General features: G+C 42.7%; 1 protein-coding gene across 1 annotated transcript in view; it reads left to right on the top strand.

Moving 5' to 3' along the window:
- The window catches only part of KLF3 (KLF transcription factor 3), a 91,287-nt gene that overhangs the window by 54,124 nt on the left and 10,744 nt on the right, over positions 1-26,419 (top strand). The window contains exons 2-4 of the mRNA XM_075333792.1: positions 3,085-3,172; positions 21,245-21,710; positions 23,226-23,370. Of these exons, the coding sequence (XP_075189907.1) occupies positions 3,116-3,172; positions 21,245-21,710; positions 23,226-23,370 (668 nt within the window). The 5' untranslated portion in view covers positions 3,085-3,115. The remainder of the gene's footprint in view (positions 1-3,084; positions 3,173-21,244; positions 21,711-23,225; positions 23,371-26,419) is intronic.

The raw sequence follows: 26,419 nt of genomic DNA on the forward strand, positions 1-26,419 counted from the left end.
GTCCAAATATCAGTGCCATTCATTGGGCAAACACTGATGTTCAAACATCAGTGCCATCCATTGGGCAAACATAGGTGTCCAAACATCAGTTCCATCCATTGTGCAAAGTCTGGTGTCCAAATATCAGTGCTATCCATTGGACAAACACTGGTGTCCAAGCATCAGTGCCATCCATTGGTCAAACCCTTGTGTCCAAACATCAGTGCCATGCATTGGACAAACACTGGTATCCAAACATCAGTGCCATCCATTGGTCCAGCCCTGGTGTCCAAACATCAGTGCCATGCATTGGACAAACACTGATATCCAAAAATCAGTGCTATCAATTGGGAAAACACTGGTGTCCAAACATCAGTGCCATGCATTGGACAAACACTGATATCCAAACATCAGTGCCATCCATTGGTCCAGCCCTGGTGTCCAAACATCAGTGCCATGCATTGGACAAACACTGGTATCCAAACATCAGTGCCATCAACTGGGCAAACACTGGTGTCCAAACATCAGGGCCATCCATTGGACAAACACCAGTGCCATTCATTGGCGAAACACCAGTGCCATCCATTGGGCAAGCAATGGTGTCCAAATATCAGTGCCATCCATTGGGGAAACACTGGTGTCCAAACATCAGTGCCATCCATTGGGCAAACAATAGTGTCCAAACGTCAGTGCCTTGTATTACTGTGCTTCATATTATATCACCTTTGTAAGTAAATCCTAGAATGAAAAATTCAAATAACACCAACATACTGTGACCAAATAGCAGCCCTCTAAATGCAAAGTACCTAATAACAGTGCCATACAATGTACTAACTCTGTGATATGGAAAGTAATCTTATACGACCACTAGTGTATTTTATTAGTGGTGTTATTATGGTAAATTTCATCACATACAGAGAAACGTATGTGTTTTAGAAAGTTAGAAAATAGAAGTTGCTCGTACCTCATTTCAGATTACGTGTACGTCTTGGGGTTATGCCATCTTTGCCCACCTGGTTGAACTTGTCTACAGAACTTAAAAGCAGTAGTTTGCTCATAGTTTTCAGTATTGAAGTGAGCAGTGATATGAAGGACTATTAATGTCAACGTAACGGGAACCCAATGTTCTTACTTCTACAAAAATATTTGAAACTGCCAACTTCTCTAGCTATGACACTTCCTGGCACATGGGCAAAGACTATTTCAAAAGATAAAACCATTTATCGCGCAAACTGCTGTAACGCGCAGTTTCCACTGTTTTCCTTTCATCAATTCAATAGTAACAGTTCACAAAAAAAAAAAATTCCCACATTAATAAGTTTCACCCATGGTGACAATGTCTTGGGCATTGTGTTCCAGGAGCGGCTACGAGTGTAACGTAGTCTTAAAGGGACTGTGCACCTTTTGTGTGAGATGGTTCCATCGATTTAAGGGGTCACAGCTCTTGAAGCCTGAAAAAGCTGGTTCTGTCCTCGGTCCTTGTAGTAGTCATATTTTATTTAATTATTGTGCTTAGTCCTCTGGAGCAGCCACAATTTGCAGCAGTTGCTTGAGTGGGAGAATAGCGTTTGATCTTTTTCTGTTGTTAGTGTTGCCACTTTTTCCACATTTCCACCTAAGCAGAAAGGGAATAATTACCATGCCACCAGAAGATGTGAACCATCTAAGGCTAGATGCAGGGGACCGTGTAGTCTCTCACATGAATCAGGTCAATTATGAAAATCACAGAAAACAAGGAATTGTAATACTAATAGTAATTAATAATATATTTATTCATATATATAGCGCTGTTCATTCTACAGCACTTTACATACAATGGCAACACTAACCCCATTTGGGCTCACAATCTAAAGGCCGCTTTACACGCTATGACTTCGCTAAAGCAATGTCGTTGGGGGTCACGGAATTTGTGACGCACATCTGGCCACGTTAGCGATGTCGTTGCATGTGACACCTATGAGCGATTTTGAATCGTCGCAAAAACATTCAAAATTGCTAATCGGTGACATTCCCCCTATTCCCTATTATCGTTGCTGCTGCAGGTACGATGTTGTTTATCACTCCTGCGGCATCACACATCGCTATGTGTGACACCGCAGGAACGAGGAACGGCCGCCGGCAATGAGGAAGGAAGGAGGTGGGCGGGATGTTCGTCCCGCTCATCTCCGCCCCTCCGCTTCTATTGGGCGGCCGCTTACTGACGTCGCTGTGGCGCCAAACGAAGCGCCCCCTTAGAAAGGAGGATGTTTGCCGGTCACAGTGACGTCTCTAGGCAGGTAAGTAGTGTGACGGGTCCGCGCGATGTTGTGTGCCACGGGCAGCGATTTGCCCGTGACGCTCAAACGATGGGGGCGTGTACGCACGCTAACGGTCTCGCTAGCGAGATCACAGAGTATAAAGTGGCCCTAAGTTCCCTATCTGTCTATCTGTAAATCCTTGGAGTTGGGGAGGAAACCAGAGAACCTGGAGATAACCCACGCAAACATGGGGAGAACCTTCAAACTCCTTGTAGTTGTTTTCCTTGGTGGGATTTGAACCCAGGACCCCAGCACTGCAAGACTGCAGTACTAACCACTGAGCCACCGTGCCGCCCGGTAAAGCCGAGGGTCCGTAACCGGAGAGTGCCTTTCCTATGACTGGTGCAGATCAGTGGTGGATAAATAAATTTTTAGACAAGAAAAGCCCATCTATCTAAATTTGTATTCTTTTCTTTCACTTTATTCCTTCAATCCATGAAAAACAGACGGATAAAAACAAACATGCTGTCATGTGATGTGACCGGAGCATGTGACCGGAGCTTGCCACGATGCCATTGTACTGTATTACATTGTACTGGAGTGTGCCGGCAGTCAAGCAAAATGCCGTATGTGTGAAACGGCTGTTTTTTATGGACTGCACTTGGTGCGATCCGAACATCAGATCAAACTCCGGCATGCAGCGGTCCGAGGAAAAAATAGGACATGTGCATGGCGCCATAGGATAACATTGGTCCAAGTGCGATCTGAAAATGCGACCTCTATGAATAAGTAATGAAACTGTATAGCAAAATGTCGGTATCCTCAAAATAGCGCAATAATTAACTGTTTGTTTCTTCATTTATTTCAGACAAGAACACGCAAGGGGCATTGATGCAATAATGCTAATGTTTGACCCAGTTCTCATAAAGCCGGAGGCCACTGAGCCCTTGTCAATGGTAAGTGTATAAAGAAATTAGAGAAATGCTTTGTGGGTCCTCAGTATGCTTCATTTAGGGTACATGCATGCGATCAGGACCCGCGGGGCCATGAGTCTACTCCTCAGGAGACCGCAGCTGACCCTGCCAATGATCCGGGCTCGGGCAGTTGTGGTTTCTCGCTGTGTTCTCCCAGCAGTGGACATTGGATTTCTATAAATCCCATCCACTGTGCTTGTACTGTACAACGCAGCATTTTGTACACAGGAAAAACACACTGCATCCAAAACGCCTTGAACCCTGATCGTGGGCACGAAGCCTAAGGGTGCAAAAAAGTGTCCAGCAAGCACCGCCTGATATCTTTGCACAGAATGCAACTTGTAAATATTGACTCCTAATATTTAGATCTGTGGGATTCCATTTACATAGCACATATAGAGTATATGCAATATATTGCTTCTTCAGCTTTTCTACCTTCTGACCTCTGTGTTATGGAGCCACGAGTTATGTCACTGTTGATATTGGATTGTGTGTGTGCGCGCCTCTCTGCATTACCAGGACAGACTTTTTTTCCACTACAGGATACAAAATATGTGTTTTCCAGTGTGCGAGTCTGTTCTTAAATTACACAACGCTGCAAGAAGACCATGATGTATGTGTTTCTTAGTATCCCAGGATAGTTATTACGCTCACACACTGGCGTACCCGAAGTGTAGCGAAGTGGCAGCGCGTGAATAAATCTGCTGTTAATTCTCCTCGTTCCCTCCTGTGCCTCCTTCCAGAGCTGGCAGACCCTTCTCTCACATTTCTGTCTAGCAATTTGGATGAAAATGAGGAATTAGTCAAGAGTTAGAGCCGGCTTTGCTCCCAAAACACAAAGCACCTCGTCAACTGTTCTCACTGCCCTCTGTGCAGACATGAGCCTCACCGAGCGGATGTAATTGTCCCCAAGGCAGGATGTGGATACTTCGACAGCGATAATTGTTTTTGCAGGAGATGAATATATATATAAAAAAGTTATTCCCAGAAGTAGCTTAATTGTATGTTTTTAGTGTCGTCTTGTTCCTTTGATTTCATAATGGTCTTACCTATTACGTGAATCACACTCATGTTGTGTCACAATGAAACTCGATGTATGGATTTATTTAAAGATCCTTCTAGTGGTCTCTAAGAATTGTGTGTAGAAGAACTATTTATGACTAAACCACTGAAAAAGCTAGAAAGAACGGCTACATGGTAGAAAATAGCGTATTACTGAGAATTTAAAGGGAACTTGTCAGGTCCCCCTATGCCCTCAAACCCCTATGCCCAAATCCCCTCCTTAATCACCCCTGTATAATGCTATTCATTACTATAAATGTTTAAAAAAAAAAAAATGACTTATAAACCTATCTGTTCCTATGCTAATTATTCACTAAAATCAATGTTTCAAAAAAGCATTTATAAACTTTGCTGTCCCTATGCTAATTAGGCCTGTGACTAGTCAAAGGGGTGTTGTTTCCCCAGACTAGTCGGCCCTCTTTCCATGTTATCATGCCTTTTCATAAGGAGCAGTAAATTGCCCAGGAGCTCAGCGACGTCATTTAATCTGCAAACTTCTACAAGCAATATTAAGTATTCCTATAGGATTCGAGTTACCTGCTCTCTTGAAGGGATCACGGATCCAGTGTTTTTCTGTCTTGAAAATCCAAAGATTTTAAGATACCATATCCCAGGTAGGGAAGTAGCAGCAGGAGGATTAGGCTGGGGCCACACGGGGATTACTGCGATCCCCTCCCATGACACTCAGCTCACGCTGGCAGTACAGCAGAGCCGAGTGTCATGCGAGTGTCCCTGCGACTGAGGACCAATCGTGCGATCGGACCTCAGCTGCGGGGGGAGAGCCGGTGCTGAGGAGGGGCGGGCCGGTGCTGAGGAGGGATGGGCCAGCGCTGAGGAGGGGCGGGCCGGTGCTGAGAAGGGGAGGGAGGGATTTATCTCCCTCTCTGCTCTGTAGCTGGCTATTGCCATTCTCGCCCTGGACTTGTGGTAAACCGGTGTACCGCAAGTGCAGTGTGATTTTTCTCTTGCCCCATAGACTTGTATGGGTGCGAGAGAAACAAGGATCGCATTACAGTTGCACCATGCTGCAATTGTTTTCTCAGTCTGATTAGGGCTGAGAAAATAATCGCTCATGGGTGCTGGCACATAAGCTAATATTGGTCCGAGTGGAATGCAATTTTTTTATCGCATTGCACTCGCACCGATTTTCATTCCGTGTGGCTTAGGCCTTACACTATACACAGCAGAGAAACTGAACTCTCATTGGAGCAGGTCAGACCACCATCCTAGTGTATGCTGTATGGAAAACACCGGACTGTTTTTGGCAGAACTTCAGTAAAAGGTAAAAGCTCTCTGTCCGGTCTCTGGCTGATTATTCCCTGCTGCTCGATCCTTACTTCAACTTCCCCAGGAACCAGCCCTAGTTGGGGGATGAGGGGACAACCCTTTAGCACTGTGCATTACCACCCTCAGCAGTGCCCGGCCGTACCAAAGCCCAACAACTCAACTGTTGTCATAAATTGTTTTTCTCTCCCCTTTTATATATTATTTTTACCCTCCATCACAAAGCCTGGCGCATGCACCCTGTAAAGCCACATCACCACTCAAACCGCGGGACCTACCACAGTGACAACAGAAGCCTACCGGGGGTGGCACAAAGCCAGGAAGCGTACACCCTGCTTTTGAGATCTTCTAACGTGTAGAAAAAAATAGGGACAGAGCCCCTGATTCCATCGATGTAACGGGGCTGTTTACTGTAGTTTTGATAAATTCACTATTTTATCTGCTGCAGATCTACATGTTCTCTGAATGCTGAGCTCTGTATAACCCCGCCCACACCACTGATTGGCTACTTTCTGCATATGCAAAGTGTACATAGAAAGCTGTGAATCAGTGGTGGGGGTGGAGATACACAGGTCTTGTCAATATGGAGGACTATCTGGCAGCAGGTTTACTAGTCCTCTAATGATAATCTCCTGCTGATAAAACAGTGATTTTATCAAAGCTACATCAAATGGCCCATTAAGTGACACATCGCTGGAATCAGGGTCTCAAATAGTGCAACAGAAACCTGGTGTTAGAATCTCTTAAATAAAGCTCAATTCTAGTACTGCTTTTCAGCCAAAAATATTTGCATTTAAAAGTCAGCACATGGTGTCCATATTGTTTAAAGTAGAAAAAAAGAAGAAAAAAAGCTCATGACGTTGTTTAAAGTACTGTCTGCGGTCACCATGGGTCCACAATGTCTATAGTCCGCCTTTGCGTTGGTGGTGATCAATCTCTGACTTGTTGCGTAGCTCACATCCGTGTGTTTTGCAATGCTGCAGCCGTCCTAAGAGCCGAATAAGGCGGCGCAGACACGTGCTGTAACTCTGGACTGTTTGCCGCTGTTATGTTGTATACATTAGCACAAAATGAAAAATAGACTACAATACCCCAGTAAACTCCACTCTGTAAATTGCATTTGTCTTGGAACGGATGGCGAGTTTTCCGCATGTGATAATTCCATTATTCGGAGTGAGTGTAACCTGCGAGTCGCGGGGACCGGAGCCAGCTGCTTGTCACTTTGCTTCTGTGCAGGAGGAAAACACTCTTAAAAGAACATTTGGTTTCTATCCGAGGACAGGCGAGCTCAGAAAATTAGATCATTTCTATAAATCGACTCTTGCAAAATGTTTGGAAAAGAAGTTGAGTCGTCCTGGAAATAATAGTTGTTCCATGTGAGACGAATTTGAGGCCGTTTCTGCTGACATGTGAAAAGTTGGAAGTTTTCGAATGCTGACTAGTCAAGATTTGATCCACTCACTCGGCAGCAGCCATGATGTCTGTATAAAAATCTCTGGCTTCTGTATAATGATAGCGCTTGTGATCCAGAAATACCTATCCAGTATTGTGTGCGAGAATCTGCGCTACTCAAATACCAAAACTGAGGCAGTGTTGGCCGAGGTCTTATGATGACGCCATGGTCCTGGCCTCCCTCAGCACTTTACATTAAATTGTGCTAATGCCTTTTCTTCTGGTTTTCTTGCATCGCTCCCTATGGTTGCATTTGTCTGGGATTCATCAATACCAGACGTTATGTAACCTTCTTCCAGTGTCAGTGTATATTACACGTACAGTATATATAACGGCGCTCTTGGGTTTCTGCATTGCTGTGGGGATATTGTGTTATGTTCTGTAAAATCCAAAGTCTCTAGGTTTTCCACCTACTGTGCAATGATCAGAATTTCACCTCCCTGGTTATTAGCGTGAACCTGTCATGTTGGATGGCGCTATTAACAGGCAGATGTGGGGTTAGTCTACAGATTAGAAGTGTTAGGAAGGTGCCCAAAGTGTGGCACTTAGGGAATAATAAACTTTATTCCTCCAGGGAGCCGCCGGATTTGTTACACAGGCGTCCTAGAGCAACTACAGTCACCACCCACAATACTGTGAGCGGCCGCTGTAAACCCTCCCCCACAGTGTGACTGACAGCCAGCACTGCAGTACATCAGTACAGAGCTGGCTGTCCACCTAAGCACCAGGACATGCTTACAACCACCGGCACATCTGTATGTCTGAAATATGGCAGCTCCTGAGAGGAAACAAGGTTCATTTTCTCCCCAGAGCTGCACTTTCAGTCTTGCGGCCGGTCACTTTTCTAATGCTATTAATCTGCAGATTCATCCTATATCTGTAAGTTATTAGCGTTATCCGACGTGACCTGTTCCCTTTAAAATCACCAGCGCTGTACATTCTACTGATGAGTGAATATCTGCTCATTTTGATACTGGTTTACCCAATCTAGGTTCCTGCATGGTACTATTATTCTTCATTATATACAAGGCATCAGACATGGCCCTAATATTCAAATCAAGCCTGGCACATTATTCATACAGACATGGCATCATTTACTTTCACCTACATAAATCTTGCTAATATTGTATCCTTGACGTCGGATATCCCATATGTGCCACCATTAGATGACATCTCTTAAGTATCAATATGTGGGCTTGTTACTGCACCAGATTCCTTTATGCTTTATCGTTTGTATGTTCTCCCCATATTTGCCTGGGTTTCCTCCGGGTTCTCCAGTTTCCTCCCAATGACATACTAATAGGGGAGTTAGATTGTGAGCCCCAATGGTGACAGTGAAGACACCTTAGGAATATGTAGGTGCTCTATAAGTAAAATCAATAAATATCTTGGGTCGTCAATCAGGCATGGGCAACTTCTGTATGGGGTTTGCATATTCTCTTCTCTCTTTGCATGGTTTTCTCTAGGTACTCCACTACAAAAATAGTTAGGTTTGTCAGCTTGTTGTGAACTTGCCCCTAATGTGTATGTTTGAGAAGTTAGACACAGAACATCCATTTACACAGGAGCCGATCCATGGAACCCAGCAAAGGCCACTAAACAATGTGACGGAGCTGTGCTGTGCAGCAGGAGCTGATAACTGCTGATTGTTGGGGGTACCATTGATTTGATATCAATGAGTATTATTTAATTATTATGTTTATATAGTACCATCATATTCCATAGCACTTTACAAACATCATCATCACTTTTTCCTTTGGGGCTTACAATTTACATTCCCTATCAATATGTCTCTGTGTTGGTTTCCTCCCACACTCCAAACCCATAGAGAACATACAAACTCCTTTCAGATCTTGTTCTTGGTGGGATTTGAACCCAGGACCCCAGCATTGCAAAGCTACTGTACTAATAACCACTGAGCCACCGTGCCACCCCATCAGCAAGATATGTTATTGTTAGTTATGAATGAGCACTACCATGCTCAGGCGCTCAGTACATGTAACAAGCGTTGGTTGCTCAGAATGGCACAACTCAAGTACTCAACTATAATGGAAGTTAATGGAGCATTTTTATGGAAATCTTCCAGAAAAATGCTCAAGTGTCCCATTGACTTCCATTATACTTGGGTGCTCAAGTTGCGCCCATCTGAGCATCCAACTGCTGGTTATGAGTAGCGAGCACCTGAGAATGGTAGTGCTCACTCATCACTAGTTATGAGTACCGAGCACCCAAGCATGGTAGTGCCCGCTCATCACCATTTATGAGTACAGAGCACACTAGCATGGTAGTGCTCACTCATCACTAGGTATGAGTACAGAGCACACTAGCATGGTAGTGCTCACTCATCACTAGTTACTAGTGCCGGGCACCCGAGCATGGTAGAGCTCGCTTATCACAAGTTACAAGTACCGAGCACCTGAACATTTTTGTGCCCGCTCATCACTAGTTACGAGTACTGAGCACCCGATCATGGTACTGCTCGCTCATCAGTAGTTATGAGTATCGAGCATGGCGGTGCTCACTCATCACTAGTTACGAGTACCGAGCACCCGAGTATGGTAGTGCTCACTCATCACTAGTTATGAGTACTGAACCCCTGAGCATGGTAGTGCTCACTCATCACTAGTTACTAGTACTGAGCACCGAGCATGATGGTGCACACTCATCACTAGTTACTAGTACTGAGCACCCGAGCATGGTAGTGCCCGCTCATCACTAGTTACGAGTACTATGCTCCTGAGCATAGCAGTGCTCGCTCATCACTAGTCATCGTTCTCATAAAAACACCACTTTACATAAAGTACAGCATTGCCCAGAAAGGGTCATATATTATTTTTGCAGTGATACAGATAAGGTCCAGCTTTGATCTCTTCCTGTAAAGCCGCATGGAGTCAGGATGCTGGAGGTGTGTGGACCCAGGGTGGGGATTGACCAGGAAATCACATGCTTCCCCTTCTGCTAATGACATTATTATCCAGACATGCTCTCAACAGCTACAACATATATGAGGGAGATCACAAGATTATCTGTGTCTGAAAGTAATGCAGGCTTTTAAATTGGCACAAACCGCACACCTCTCCCCCTCGCCAAACCCCATCCAGTTACTTACAATGACCTCATCTTCCTCCCGGCTGCTTCGAGGAGCTCTGGGCACTCTCCAGCCTCCACTGTTAAAGTAATGACCGCGATCTGCCTGGATTAGGTCATCTCATCTGGTACTCCAAGGAATGAAAGCGCTTTACGTAGTGTAAAGATTTAAAAACTAAAATGTACTTTTATTAAGCAATGATTCGCATCAGCAAAGAACTAATCTAGCCTTACTTGTAGCAAATGCCCTAAAAATTGTGACCCTTACCATCAAAATAGGATACTTTTAACATCGAGTCCCCCAATACAGATACAAGGACCGTAGGGGGTGCTGACAGTTTTACCAGCCATTGAAGTAGACCATGTAGTTTTATGGGACTCCTGGAGGTAAAGGAAACCTAGACCAAGTTGGCTGTATGGTTCGATCCCTACTGGCCATATAACAAGTGGCCACTAGACATTAGCTCCTCTGACTATACAGGTCCCCACTACCAACCACCAGGATTACCTTCATATTTTTTTCTACGAAGCTTTTAAAGAAAATAATGGACCGCCAACAATTTTTATAGGCAAATTTTACTGCCCATAATTGTAATATTAAGACATTAGCTGCACTCACTGTGAACTATTATTATCATAATTATAGTCTTCAAAACAAAAATCACAACCGCAACAGTTTTGTCTTAACGTCTGTCCAAGAATTTTTGGATGGTTGGCAACTCTGCCAACCACCTGAGAAAGAAGCAAAAAGAATGTGTTACCCAACACTAATCGTGTCAACTGGAGAGGGATATCCAGCTATTTGGGATCCCGTATACCTCACCCAACTCTTCATCTACGAGATATATACTTCCTGGAGTCTAGTTTCCTTGCACAAGGAACCTTAGAAAAATGTGGCCACTTGTCCCATCACTTTCTCACACTAGTAATCTGCTCATGACAATGGATTTTTTGCGGAGATCTGTTAAAGAGTCCAAGGCACCACAAGCTCCTTATAGGTATCCAAAAATGTTTATTCATCCCAGCATATAAAGAAAAAGTGCAGGTATCAACTTTTCGCCCGACACAAGCCATTAACATTATATGGCTTGACAAAGGCCCTGTGTTGGCTGAAACGTTGCTACCTGCACTTTTTCTTTGTATGCTGGGATTAATAAACATTTAAGGAGATTGTGGTACCTTGGACTCTTTAACAGATCTCTTCAATTTTTGCAGCTTTATGGAGGGCTGTACCAAGCAACACGAATATTGGAGTGATGCATTGGATCTCTTCACTTCAAATGGATTTTTTTTGCATTTTTCTAGATGGAGCCCTATGATTATGTTCAATTTATTAAACAGGCACCCCCCCTGATGCATAGGTCAGATATTTTAAGGTCTGAGAAAAACTGAGTGCGTTTCATCTTTGATTTCATGGTGGCTCAGTGGTTAGCACTGCAGCCTTGCAGCGCTGGGGTCCTGGGTTCAAATCCCACCAAGAGCAACATCTGCAAGGAGTTGTATGTTCTCCCGGTGTTTATGTGGGTTTCCTACGGGTTCTCTGGTTTCCTTCCAAAGACATACTGATAGGAAATTAAGATTGTGAGCCCCAATGGGGACAGTGTTGAGACATGTAAAGTGTTGTGGAATTGATGCAGCTATATAGTTGATTAAAATAAAATACATTGTGATTTTGGACAAAGTTTTGTCCAACATTCCTCAGTTTTTCTCATACATTGGGGGACGAAAAAGTTTCTACAGCTCCTCTTCATTTAAGGCCGGGGTCACATAAGTGTATAAAGATCGGATCGATTTTTATACATAAAACTTTGAGGAGTGAAATCCGTTTAGTCTTCCATATGTCATGCGAGTGCGGAACTTTTTTAATGGCCCTTTTAACTTGCATTGCCAATATTGATCCTACACTTTTATTATTATTATTATTATTATTATTATTATTATTGCGCCATTTATTCCATGGCGCTTTACAAGTGAATGAGGGTATACATACAACAATCATTAACAGTACAAGACAGACTGGTATAGGAGGAAAGAGGACCCTGCCCGCGAGGGGTCACAGTCTGCAGGGAATGGGTGATGGTACAATAGGTGAGGACAGAGCTGGTTGCGCAGTGGTCTACTGGACTGAGGGCTATTGTAGGTTGTAGGCTTGTCGGAAGAGATAGGTCTTGAGGTTCCTCTTGAAGCTTTCCATGGTAGGGGAGAGTCTGATATGCTGTGGTAGAGCGTTCCAGAGTATGGGGGAGGCACGGGAGAAATCTTGTACACTTAGATCAGTCACAGACCTGTGAACAAACACCCCATTCACTAATATAGGTATGAGTGCTATTAGTGAAAAACACGGATAGAACTCGTACGCAAAAACCTGCCCATGTGAATGAGACACACACCACTGTTGTGATACTCTGTTATGTCTAGGGCAGGACCTGAGGTTGTGCCGGGAATGCCAGGAATTCTTGTGGTCCACCATAACAGACACTGTCCATTTTTCTTTCAGTGTTCCGCTAATATTTTAATATTTAAAGGAAAAAAATATATATTTCTGAAGCAGATTTTAGTTTTTGTTAGACGCATATAGAAGAAACTATATAAACTCGGCTTCCTGCCCCCGTTGGATTCATCACTTGTGTCCGCTGTTTATTGCCTTTGTAAACATTCTTGTGAAAAGGAAATCATAGTTCAAAATGGGATTGTGTCTGACACCGAGAGAGAGAGGAATTTCCGACTACAGAGGAACATTTGATTAACACGGCCAAGACAAAATGTGGATTCTCAGAAGTGTTGATTCATGTCTGAAAGGTTTTGATTTATGATAAACCCATTAGTTTTAATTAATAGGCTTCGCCAAACATTGTGTTTTTTTCTTTTTTGTTATTGGTAAATGTTAGCGGCTTTTGGTTTTCCACTATTCTACATTGCTCGAACGTCCTTCCTCTCCTCCATTATTGACTCATAGGAGTTAAGTCCCTCTAGCCTGAAGGCATGTATTCACAACCTGGGATTTTTATATGGCAAGTTACATGTAAGGCTATAAATTCCAGGTCACACATCTTAAATGGAACAGTGAAAACACACACACTTTACTACTGCTGGTATTATGACTTCACAAACCAAGACCCTGACCCATAACAGGAAGGGGTATCCACAGCGGGGGGGAAAAATGTGCAGAAATGTGTGTGGTTTAGTCTAGCCCTCCAACTTTAAGAGAATTTAGCGAACAAGCTTTGGCATAAGCCTGTCTTAATGCTGCAGATTATCCCTATTTTGTATCCTTTTTAATAAATGTAATCTAGACGTGGTATAAAGATCTAAATCAATACTCACAAATATTCTTGTTTCTTTAATAGCTGATATATAAAGTTGTGTGTGTGTGTGTGTGTGTGTGTGTGTGTGTGTGTGTGTCTGCTAAAGGAATCCGCACTTTTGCATTTACACCTATGAAAGTTTGCAGACACCTCATTTGAGTCAGGGAAAATTTAACCCCACGCTTTACAGTTATTTTCACCAAAAAACCTGTTTACATTAAAGTCAATGGAGCTGGGAATGAATCTGTTATTATAGACTAATATTGTGGACAGAGAGATCCACACACACAGAAAGAGACACACACACATGGAATGAGAGACACACACAGAAAGAGACACACACAGAAAGAGATCCACACACACACAGAAAGAGACTCACAGACACAGAAAGACACACAGAAAGAGACATGCACACACAGAAAGAGACGTGCAAACACAGAAAGAGACACACACAGAAAGACACACAGAAAGAGACACACAGAAAGAGATGCGCAAACACAGAAAGAGACACACAGAAAGAGACAGACAGAGAGAGACACACACAGAAAGACACACACGGAAAGAGATGCGCAAACACAGAAAGAGACACACAGAAAGAGACACAGAAAGAGACAGACATAGAAAGAGACACACAAAATAGACACACACAGAGGCATACAGAAACTGGATGTTTGAGGTAATATATTGCCTGTTTTGACAGTTACCCTGGATATTTATCAGGTGGCCTATAGCAACCAATCACAGCTCTGCTTCTATTTTGTTAGAGGTCAAGGAACTCTGATTGGTTGCTATAGGCAGCAAAGGACATTGTTAATATAGGACAGCTTGTGTGTGAGGTAATATAATTTTGGTGGTAACGCCTGGTTAGTTTGTGATTTTTATTTGTAAAATAATTTTTTGTTAATGCATTTTATTTTGTTATAGTTAATAATAATCACTCTACTATCCCAGGCAACGCCGGTTATACAGCTAGTTATACATATTTTTGATTAGCCTTGTGGGACGGTACATATTCTAGAATACCCAATAATTTCCTCAGCCATGCTTGATCCATTGATGTAGCATTAATGGAACATGTGACATTAAAAATTCAGGTGGAATGTTATAGAGTGGGGGTCCCCAACCTGTATCTCAAAACCACATGTGGCTGGCGGGCCCATAATGTGTGGCTCGCGGCTGTGTGACTGCTTGGTGCCTTAACAATATATCTAGCAAATAACTATGAACAGAAAGTCTTCAGATACATAGTTACATAGTTACTTAGGTTGAAAAAAGACCTAGGTCCATGTAGTTCAACCTTCCTCCACCAGTTCTACATTTAGTCACTAAGTCATTTATAACCAACAATGTTGTGTGTACTGAGGAAATCATCCAGCCCTTTTTTAAAAGCTGTTATAGTATCTGCCATTACTACCTCTTGTGGTCGGCATTCCACAGTCTGACTGCTCTAACTGTAAAGAACCCTTTCCTATTTAGCTGTCGGAATCGCTTTTCTTCCACTCGCAGTGAGTGCCCCCTGGTCCTTAGTATTGTTTTCGGAAGAAATAAGTTATGTGCCAGTCCTTTATATTGACCACACATGTATTTATACATATAAATGAGATCTCCTCTGAGACGTCTTTTTTCTAAGCTAAACATATCTAACTTTTCCAACCTGTCATCATATGGGAGGCCTTCCATTCCTTGTAATAGTCTAGTTGCCCGCCTTTGAACTGACTCTAACTTCTGAATGTCCTTTTTAAAATGTGGAGCCCAAAACTGGATCCCGTATTCCAGATGTGGCCTTACAAGTGATTTATAGAGGGGTAACAATACGTTGGGATCACGGGATCTAATCTCTCTTTTTATACACCCTAAAATCTTGTTTGCTTTTGCAGCTGCTGCTTGACATTGAGTGCTGCTGCTCAGCTTATTTGTAATGAGAATACCCAAGTCCTTCTCCTGTTCTGTAGTCCCGAGTTTACTTCCATTTAATGTATACGCAGTTATAGGATTACTCCGTCCTAGGTGCATTACTTTACATTTATCAACATTAAATCTCATTTGCCAAGTATCTGCCCATTCTGACATCTTATCCAGATCTTTTTGTAATATTGTACTATCCAGGTCAGTTTTTAATATCCTACATAGTTTGGTGTCATCGGCAAAGACTGACACTTTACTATCAATCCCATCCACAAGGTCATTAATAAAGAGAGTAAAAAGAATTGGTCCTAGCACAGATCCCTGCGGCACCCCACTGCTGACTATAGCCCATTTAGAGAATGTAGCATTTATGACTACTCTTTGTTTCCTATCTTTTAGCCAATTCCTTACCCAGTTGCATATTGTGTCCCCTAGTCCTTGCTTCTGGAGCTTTAGTATAAGGCTATTATGTGGTACAGTATCAAATGCCTTTGCAAAGTCCAAATAAATCACATCAGCTGCATTACCAATATCCAGGTTTGCACTTACCCCCTCATAGAACCCCAACAGGTTGGTTAGACACGACTTATCTTTCATGAATCCATGCTGTTTGTCAGTTATCATATTATTTTCTGCAATATATTTTTGCATGTCATCCCTTAAAATGCCCTCAAAAACTTTGCATACTACTGATGTCAGGCTTACTGGACGGTAGTTGCCTGGATCTACCCTCTTACCTTTCTTAAATATCGGTACCACATCAGCAATTCTCCAGTCCTGAGGCACCAACCCTGTTACAAGTGAGTCTAAAAAGATGAGATACAGCGGTCTGTCGATTACGGAGCTCAATTCCCTCAATATTCGTGGATGAATGCCATCTGGCCCTGGGGATTTGTCAATGTTTAATTTACTCAGATGGTGACTTTTGTGATTAGCCCTGCACAAAAGAAGGTCTCAGTGGGGGTACCTGGATCTTGGTGTACCGCCTCATTGTAGTTTCTGTGAAAAAGCTTTGGCTGGGGGATTTGGATGTCACTATTTTGAGGGTCGGGAGCTGGATGTGGCTCCTGATAGCCTCTCAGAGATGATTGTGGCTCTTGAGGTCAGAAAGATTGGGGACCTCTGTTATAGAGCAAGAGGAGCTTGATTAGATGTGTGCTTACAGAGATCACTGTCACTCACTGAGTAACTCCGCCTACTGGACCCCAGTCCAGCTCCTCCTACTCTAATTCATGGTACTTGCAGATTGGTTGTATTCTAAATGTGACAGATTCCTTTAAAAGTCGTAAGAGCCAGACTTGCATTACATTTTATTGAAATCAAATAAAATCTGAAAAATGATTGACCATAAATTTGCCACATTTTGGAGTCCGTTGGTTCCTAACTGTTTTTAAGATAACTAGAGAATTAAAGAGAATTTGTCATCAGAAAATCACCTATTGCTTAAAAAAATACATGTAAATCTGATTTAAATATTTTTGCCCATTTTTCTTTCATATCATGATCTTTATTAAAAAACAAGATAAGTAATCTCGCAATTTTCACACTGTCCACTGGGGCTTTCTGGCATGGCTGAAAACACAGGATCCACCAATCACAGTAGGTGATGTCACAGCTGACCTTGCTCCCCACCTCCCTTCAAAATGATCTTTGCACAGGCTCATTAGATGCTTCAAGGTACATGATTTCCTAAAAGAACAGGAAATTAAAGGGGATGTCCACTACTAGGACAACCCCTTCTGATTTCAACTGTTTCCTCCAGTTAAAATAAAAGACCCTGTACTCTCTGGTTCTGGCGTCGTTCCAGCGCTGTCTAATTGCAGTTCGGGGCTCATGTGACATTGCTACATCACGCGAGCCCCGAGTCAAATCACCGACGGCTTCTGTCTCCCTACCTTCAGACATGGGAGAAATCAACAGGAAGTGAGTGTCAGCTACAACGTAATTTCCTGTGGATTAACTCATTTGGTCCAAAGGCGGGTAGAGAGAGGATCGGCGGTGATTGGACACGCGACAATGTCACATGAGCCCCAAACCGTAATAACCGACGGTGCTGGAACAGTGCCAGAATGGGAGGTGAGTGCAGGGTCTTTTATTTTAACTGGGAGAAACAAGTGGAATCAGAAGGGGTTGCCCTAATAGTGGACCAACCCCTTTAAGGTCCTCTAAAGCCACAGTGGCTAATGTGAAAATTGTTTGAATTCTATATATTTTTTAACAAGATTTTATTTAAGAATATCCTAAATTGGGAACCTCACTATATACTCGTTAGGATATGTTCACAATTAGATATGAGCGGTTCCGTGGAGGTTTGGTTTTCCAGCAGCAAACGAGCCGAGTCTGTTTGAGTCTCCGCCCACATACAGCCAGCCATAAGCAGATCACTATCGGAGGAGGGTGGACGGGCTTTTTCAAACAATTTTTTGGGTTGCATACTACATGTAATCGTGCTGATGTTACCCCCAGTGTGAGCCGTTCAAACACTGCAAGCGGCTCACACATGGCCGAGCACCAAACGTATCTTAGCACAGCATTGCTCACGCAAGTGAAGTTCGCACGTAAAGCATCCGAGCCCAAACCTTGAATTTTTAAGTGGGTGTTTGGTTTGAAAACCGAACCTCAGGTTCTATCTCAGTTTTTCAAGTGGATCGCATTCAAAATCCAAAAACTCAGTGTGAGCATATCCTTTGTCAGGGGACTCTTCAGCTGTTGTAAATCTATAACTCTCAGGTCACCACTGTCTAAAAATTTTCGAGCACTATAAGCCTATAAATTATTTCATGTACTTCAACTATGCTATGAACAAGGCAAAGCCATAAATAATGTCATCGGAATTTAGCCGCTGGTGGGGATCATTGAGGTCAGAACATACCTCCTGTCCGGCTACATGTTGGTAATAGCACAATATGGTCTGGATATATCTTAGCACCTCCCTATATACGGTATATCTTCTTTCTAGAACCATGTATAACCTACACACACACTTACCTATGCACTTTGCTTTTGTCATTGCCTTTCAGTACGTCACGCTGGTTCAAGGTAAGGTGACATGTACACAGCGAATGTATTGCCAAAGCTCCTAGAGGTGTGGGGTCAGTACTGTTGTTTAAAGACAAGTTCCAATACCTCCCGACAGACTCATTCCAAGTATATTTGGCTTGAAAGTGAACAATTTCCTTGGTCAGCTCAATTTTATAGTCTTTTTTTAAGCAAACTCTGCAAATTTTCAATCATGAAGTCACCAACCTCCTCTTATGCCAAAGTTTTAAAAAGATGTGCAAATGGCGCCATGAGCCGTGAACGAGACACAAATACAGGAAATTTTTATTCCAAAAATTAGGAATGGGTGTTTTTTTTTCTTCATATTACAATTTTACCAAGTAAGGTGAGACATTTAGAAATCTAATGGATATTTCCATGGCAATACAGTTAGTTTGTAGCAGTAATTGTTTTATTACGGGATGAAATCTAGTCATATAAAGGTTGGTGCCAAGAACCACACCATGGCTTTTGGCAGGCTTTTGGCTGTACAGAACATATTCTTCTGTGTGTGTTTCAATTTATTATGAATAGACTGTCTCTGCCCGGCCAAAGAAAGAACATTACTGTAGCTTTGTCTACCATCTGTTTCTGCTATCACTACATTATGTCTGTACCTTTTGTATAACTAAACCACACCAATCACCCCAACGCCTCGGATTAGAACAGCACGGACTGAAGGAAAGTGGATACGTCAGGGTGCTCCTACCACAATTTTATGACTGTGTTGTATATATGTCCTCAAAAGACAAGTAGCCTGTGATGATGATGAAGATTAGGTTACTCTGAATCACTGTCCTGAATGGAACGATTACTGGAAAAGATCTCTCCACCCTTTTAGTCAGTAAAAAATAAAGAGATTTGGAAGTGTTGTAAGTCATCATTTGGCAATGAAGAAAATCAACATTCAGCCACTAGGAAATGAAGTCAGTTGTTTCAACATTACATACTAAGTACGTTAGGCTGTAAAATGATGGACACCATGGTTAAAACCTGACAGATCCTAATATTGTCTACGGGGTTCACCGGGCACTGGATAGAGACATCATGGTCATTATGCTTGTTAAATATTCCTTCAAGAAAGTTGGCTCTAAACTGAGGAGACTTCCTAAAATAAGAAACTTAGCAGGTACCCCCGTTCCTGTGCTAGCGCTGGCTCCAGTCCGGGGGTTTTGACTCAGCAGTGATGTTGTTTCTCTAGCCAGTCTCAAGGGGGCTTTACACGCTGCGACATCGCTAACGATTTATCGTCAGGGTCACGGTGTTTGTGACGCACATCTGGCGTCGTTAGCAACATTGCAGCATGTGACACGTACGAGCGACCTTAAACGATCGCAAAAGAGACACAAATCATTGGTTTTGGAGAGGTCGTCCAAAAACCAAATATCGTTGTCTGCTTAGTAGCGATGTTGTTCCTCGTTCCTGCGGCATCACAAATTGCTATGTGTGACACCGCAGGAGCGACGAACATCTTACCTCCGTCCACCGGCAATGCGGAAGGAAGTAGGTGGGCGGCATTTTCCAGTCGCTCATCTCCGACCCTCCTCTGCTATTGGACGGCTGCCGTGTGACGTCGCTATGACGCCGCACAAAATGCCCCCTTAGAAAGGAGGCGGATCGCCGGCCAGAGCGACGTCGCAGGGCAGGTAAGTGCATGTGACGGGGACTAACGAGGTTGTGCGCGACGGGCAGTGATTTGCCCGTGTTGCACAACTGACGGAGGCGGGAACGATCGTTTGCGATCTCGCTAGCGAGATCACAGCGTGTAAAGCCCACTTAAGGGTTGTCCAAAACTGTCGATTTATTTGAGATTGGCAAATGATCTAATGTGTACGGGGCCTAGTAGAAACGAATGACAGATTTTGTTGGGGAGGGAAAAGAATCTGGCAGTGGAAATATCCTTTAGTTGGGCAGGGAGATAAGACGCTGCCCGAGGAATGTGCAGCTTTTTCATGAAGAACACAGGAACTATTGACTGAGGCGAGTGGTCCTGTGTATGGGGGGCTTAGAGAGATGGCTGTCCGCTTGACAGTTATGTAATGTATATGGCCAAATTTACCAAGGTCCCCTGCTAGCAAAATATCCCAGTGCTGAGACCCCCCCCAACAAGTATCCATATGCATCAAGGGCAAATATTCAGGTGGTGCAACCTGTACAGCTACACAGAGGCCTAACAGGTAATTGGATCCATCTCCTCCTCAAAACTAGGTGGAATTGTACATTATGATGAGTTATTGGATTGCAAAGGGCCTAAACATGGTTCTTGCACCGAAAGTTCCACTATTTGACATTACTGAGGTATTGTTCTCAAGATGGCAGGTATACATCCACAATATGTTATAATATCAGCAGGGAACATTATGTATCACCCAGTGGAGACCAACAAAAACACATGCAGATGTAATCCATGATCAGATTTCAGCCCAAAACAACCGTACCATCAACAATACCTAAATATCATATAATACTGAAGTAATTATTCCATGCAATAGCCTATTACTACCAGTTGGGTACACAAGGACCATATATTAATGCTGAGCTTTGGTGGGGTTTAAGGCAAGAATCTGTATTTCAGCCCCTCAATGAATCATTCCAAAGAGGAAAGTGGAGACTTCTAGTTTGTGGATTCTTCAAGATCTATTTTTCATTTTCCCCCTCTACAATCCCACTAAACGATAGTTGTCTTTTGCGTCTTCCGGTGTCGGGTGTGCTTTACCTGGTTATTACAATAGGGTTAATAATGATTTTAAACTGGTTTTTATAGAGGATGCAGAACACTTGCGGAAAATGTGAGTGTGCTTGGCCGGTCTGCTGGCATTTCCTAATCTAAATAATTATCTGAAAGTTTATGTATTATCTTGGGTTGTTTGAATTTTGTACTTCAAGGTGTCTTTTTCTTGTTTTTGTCTTCCTTCTGTAGCCATATCAAACAAGTTACATAGAGCCATTGAAGACAAATAAATACAGTGTCATTTACCCAACGCCAAGCATGCCCCACAGTAAACTTTACCCCAGCATTGAAGCATTTTCTGGATTCCAAATGGAGCCGGTGGATCTTACTACAAACAAGAGGAATTCACCTCCCTCCTCGGGAAGATCCCCATCTCCTCCCAAGAGAAGAAGTTCTCCAGTTTTATTTATGCACTCATCCAGTCCACCTTTGAAAAAGTTAACTCCATCACCACCAACTGTGCCACCGTACCCAATGCCAATAACCATTAACCCAATGTTGTCCGCATTTCCAAGACATGGATATAGGAACCCTGGACTCTTACCTATATTACAGCCAATGGTTGTACAGCCAGTTCCTTTTGTGTACACCCCTCATCTTCAGCATCCAATCATGTTACTAGCTGATGAAATGGAGAATCAAAGTAGTAAACACAGTAAGTATTTTTAATTATGTTAAGTATTCACCATTTTTTTACTATGTCAACGTGGGTCATTGTCAAGTAGAGCTAGCAACCAATGTGCCTCCATCTGAGGAACCTTTACCACTTCTCCAGCAGACACTTGGGTGGACAACCCTTGTCTATATTCCCTATTGGGGTTTGTGGACACCACAGAAGACATCCTATATTGGATCTGCTCCTAGTCTGATATAGCAGAGTCTCATATATCACATAGATACCATTCAACTGACTACATTATTGCTTGGTTGGTCACATGTTACCCTGGTAAAATCAGCTGTTTGCCAAATATTCCAGGAACAGGACCAACAAAAATCCAGTGATCACCACCGTGGTTGAGTTCCAAAGATGGATATCTGAGATACGCAATCTTGTGTTTTCTATGAGAGAGAAATGTCTGGCAGTAGCTTATCTCCGCACCGGAAAGTACCATAGAAATTCAACATGCCAGAACTTTTTCCTCTGACATCCAGCCTTCATTAGACCAATATTATTATATTAATAAAAATATATATATATATATATATATATATATATATATATATATATATGTATATATATATACCGGTATATGTATATGTATATATATATATAAAAATATATATATATATATATATATATATATATTAATATAATAATATTAGCAGGTTCAACTAACTGGAGTATAATTGGTTTGATCACCTTAATGTATGACCACAAAATGATGACATTGGCAATGTCTGAAAGATCTAGTCCAAAATCTCCCATTGATTGTGGTCTGAGGACTTTTTGGCTTTCTGTGATATTGAGTGTGGAGACCCACAGTCTAAAGACCCTCATACACATTACACTAATGTCAGCCAATCCCACCGACACTGACGGATTCAGATGACGGTCTAATGTGTTTGGAGGCACCGGCCGACTGATGGTTGGGGAATATGTCGATATGCATATCTGGTCATAGACTGTTGATCACATTGGTCTCCTGGAGATGAGCCATCCACTGACATGTCAGTCATCGGCTCTCTTATAGAGGACACTGGAGAGTTCGGCCGAATGATCACTCTGGTGTATGGGAGAGTTGGCTGAGATGGCCATTGGCTGAGATGACCATGGGCTGAAGCAATGTTCGGTCTATAGTCATCTAATGTGTATGGCCAGTTTCACACATTTGGGGGTTCAAATAGTTACCCTGCAATATTCTGCTTTTCAAGAATACTTACCCAATTGCAATCTTTTTGTTGAAGGCTCTTTGTGTTCATAGACTACCCATAAATTATAACCATTAATCAGCCATTGTGCGCAGGAGCCAAGTATTGTACTTCTTTATGTTCTCAATAAGCCCAAGAAAAGGCCTGAGGAAGTTATTTGTGTTTTTGGTTCCCGTTTCTACCCATCTTCTTCTTGAATTTCCAAATATTATTCCTATAGGCTTCTATCCATTTCCTATCTATGAAACTACTTTATAAATGGTTCATGTGCATTAGTAATCTTACTATCTTTATTTTACAGTGCCTGTGACCGTGCCAGAGTGTTACGAAAAATCTCCACTATTAAAAACCATAAAAGTTGAGCCTGTGACAGATCCATGTATGACTGAAGTTTACCCTGAACAAATGTCGCCTGTCAGTACACCTCCAAAGGGAATGTTCCATGAGTAAGTCACACTTACAAGATAATTAAACATTTTGTATCGTTTGGCTTCTACTGCCTTCGTGTATCACAGTACATAGGTGACTGCAGAATGAGTTAACTGTAAATCTGTCAGTGAGCTCCTTCTGACAGCAGGGTTTACTTAATACTGTAAGGGAATAATTGAGTGATTTGCTTGTTTTTTGTTTTTTTTTTGTTTTCTCTGTGGTTTTGTTTGTCCATTTTTATTTCTGGATGAAAATTGAACAATTTATCATTTATATCGTCATCCATCACTTTTATTGGTTACAACATTGGAAATTATTTGACTCTAATTTACATATTGAGCATAAAGCCCCATGTTACATGGCCGCAGTGCCTTCCCTTGCCTCTATGTGGAACCGTCATTGGATAAAACGGACCAAGATATATAACTGGTATTTTTCATGTTAAAGGAAACCTGTCACTAGGTTTTTCCCTTATAAGCTGTGGCCACCACCAGTGATTCCTTATATATAGCATTTCAGAATACTGTATATAAGAGCCCAGGCCGCTCTGTAGAACGTGAAAATGATCTTTATTATAATCACCTAGGGGGCGGTCCGGTCCGATGGACATTGCTGCTCTCGGTCCGACGCCTTCTCCATCTTGTGCGATCGCCGTACTTCCCAGCTCCATGTGGATGGTGCTTTCCACGTCATCCACACAGAGGCCTCCTTTGCGCTCCTGCACATGCACACTTTGTTCTGCACAGCCAAGGGCAGATCAAAGTATTAAAGTGCGCATGCGCATGTGGTCTTTGACCTTTCCTTGCGCCTGTACATTATAGTATTTTGCTCTGTCCTTAGCAGGGCAGATCGAAGTGTGCATGCGTGGGAGCACAATGGAGGCCTCTGTGTGGATGATGTAGGACGCCTCATGCACACAGGGCTGGTAAGGAGGTTGGCCATTGCACTAGATGGAGGAGGCACCGGACCAAGAGCAGCGTCATCCATCGGACTTGGACCGCCCCTTAAGTGAGGATTATAAAGGTCTTGTTTACATTGTAGTGTGCAGCCTGGGGTCTTATATACAGTATTCTAGAATGCTGTATATAAGAGCTCACTGGTGGTGACCGCAGCTCATAAGGGAAAAATCTGGTGACAGGTTCCCTTTAACAAAGTTCTCACTTAACACAGAAAGGATTGTTAAATAATATTTTAAATGGCCTAAAGTGAAAAGTCAAAGCATTTATTGTGTGTAAAAGAATCTAGGTTAGTAAGGGGAAAAACAAGGCAAGAAGAATGCAGATGTAGTCATTGGATTGTTTTACCTGCGGTGTGGCAATATGTTTTGAATGTACGGAGCCAATTTTAAGACTTCCCGTGGGTGGGGCACATGGGCTGAGCTCCTATTTTGGGATTGACGTCAGGGACCGCACCCTCCTTTTGGCATAACACAACAGGAAATTCTTAATTGCTCTGAAACGGAGTGACTGAGACAATAGCAAATATTTCTTCTGATGACTAGGACTATATAGGACTATATAAAAAAGGAGGGTTTTTGTGTGCAGGGAGGGAGGAAGGGACAAAAAGCTGTTTTGAATTATTTCTGGAGGAAATGGATCATGTAAACAAACGCAGAGAAAGCAAACTGAAACGTAACATGGTTTTGCAATCCTGAAAATGTTTGCGTGGGAAAAGAGAGCATGACCTTGTTAATGATTAAAAATAATAAACTCCCCCTCTGAGGCTCCTACGAGGACACTTCTGCTAAGATATAAGAAAATTATAACGTGATAATCATGGGTATATAGTCGTGAGATAAACTAAGTACACCCTCTTTGATATCTCGGGTTTTATGTATCCGAACATAAGGAAAACATCTGCTCCATAGAAGGTCTTCAAAATTAGGTATCTACAACGTCAGATGAACAACAAGACATGACAGATTACACCGAGCCAGTATATATTCACCAAAAACTAGACCAATATGCAGAAGCAGTGCATGAAAAATAAAGTATACCCCCTTAATACCTTGTAACAACACCTGAAGAAAAAATACCTTGAAGTATATGTTTTCTGTATGACTTTACTAGTCTCACATTGTTCTGGGGAAACTTTGGCCAACTTTTCTTTACATTGTTGCCTACAAAATTCCAATCAAAAGTCTGGTGCTGCAATTTTTACTTAAGAATATTTCTAAAGGCTGCTTTACACGCAGCGACATCACTAGCGATAGCACCTACCCCCGTCGTTTGTGCATCACAGGCAAATCACTGCCCGTGGCGAACAATATCGCCGGTACGCATCACAAGAACTTACCTTCCTAGCGACTTCGCTGTGGCCGGTGAACAAGCTTTTTTTTAAGGGGGCGGTTTGTGCGGCGTCACAGCGACGTCACACAGTGGGCCACCAATAGAAGCGGCGGGGTGGAGAGCAGCCGCATGAACATCACTCCCACCTCGTTGCCAGAGGACGTAGGTAAGCTGTTGTTCGTCGTTCCTGGGGTGTCACACGTAGCGATGTGTGCTGCCTCAGGAACGACGAACAACCTGCGTCCCAAACGAGCAACGATATTTTGAAAATGAACGATGTGTCAACAATCAACGATTTTGTGAGTATTTGGGATCGTTAGTGGTCGCTCGTAAGTGTCACACGCAACGGCGTCGCTAACGAGGCCGGATGTGCGTCAAGAATTCTGTGACCCCAACGATATCTCGTTAGCGATGTCGTTGCTTGTAACGGGGCCTTTAGATTCAGAATTTTCTAAATAAAACTTCTTAAAATAAAAAGTGGTTCCAATAGTCCATAATGGTCCTAACGTTAAAATTTTATTACGAGCATTCTGGTTGTGGGGTGTCGATATGTGGAGCAGGGTCCCACAATCATCCATGGTCACCCTTTCTGTGAATGAGCGAGATCTCGCTCTCTGCACTAACCCAGAGCTGCCATGCACTTTACTAAGCTTATACCGAACGGTAACATAATTAGAGGAGAAAAATGGTTGAAAAGGACAAAATTCATCCAAGCAATATTAAAATAAGTCAATTGATTCAATCTTGATTAAAATATAAGCCATGAAAAAAAGCGCAG

The sequence above is a fragment of the Anomaloglossus baeobatrachus genome, chromosome 1 (genome assembly GCF_048569485.1).
Source record: "Anomaloglossus baeobatrachus isolate aAnoBae1 chromosome 1, aAnoBae1.hap1, whole genome shotgun sequence".
In the NCBI taxonomy this organism is placed as follows: Eukaryota; Metazoa; Chordata; class Amphibia; order Anura; family Aromobatidae; genus Anomaloglossus; species Anomaloglossus baeobatrachus.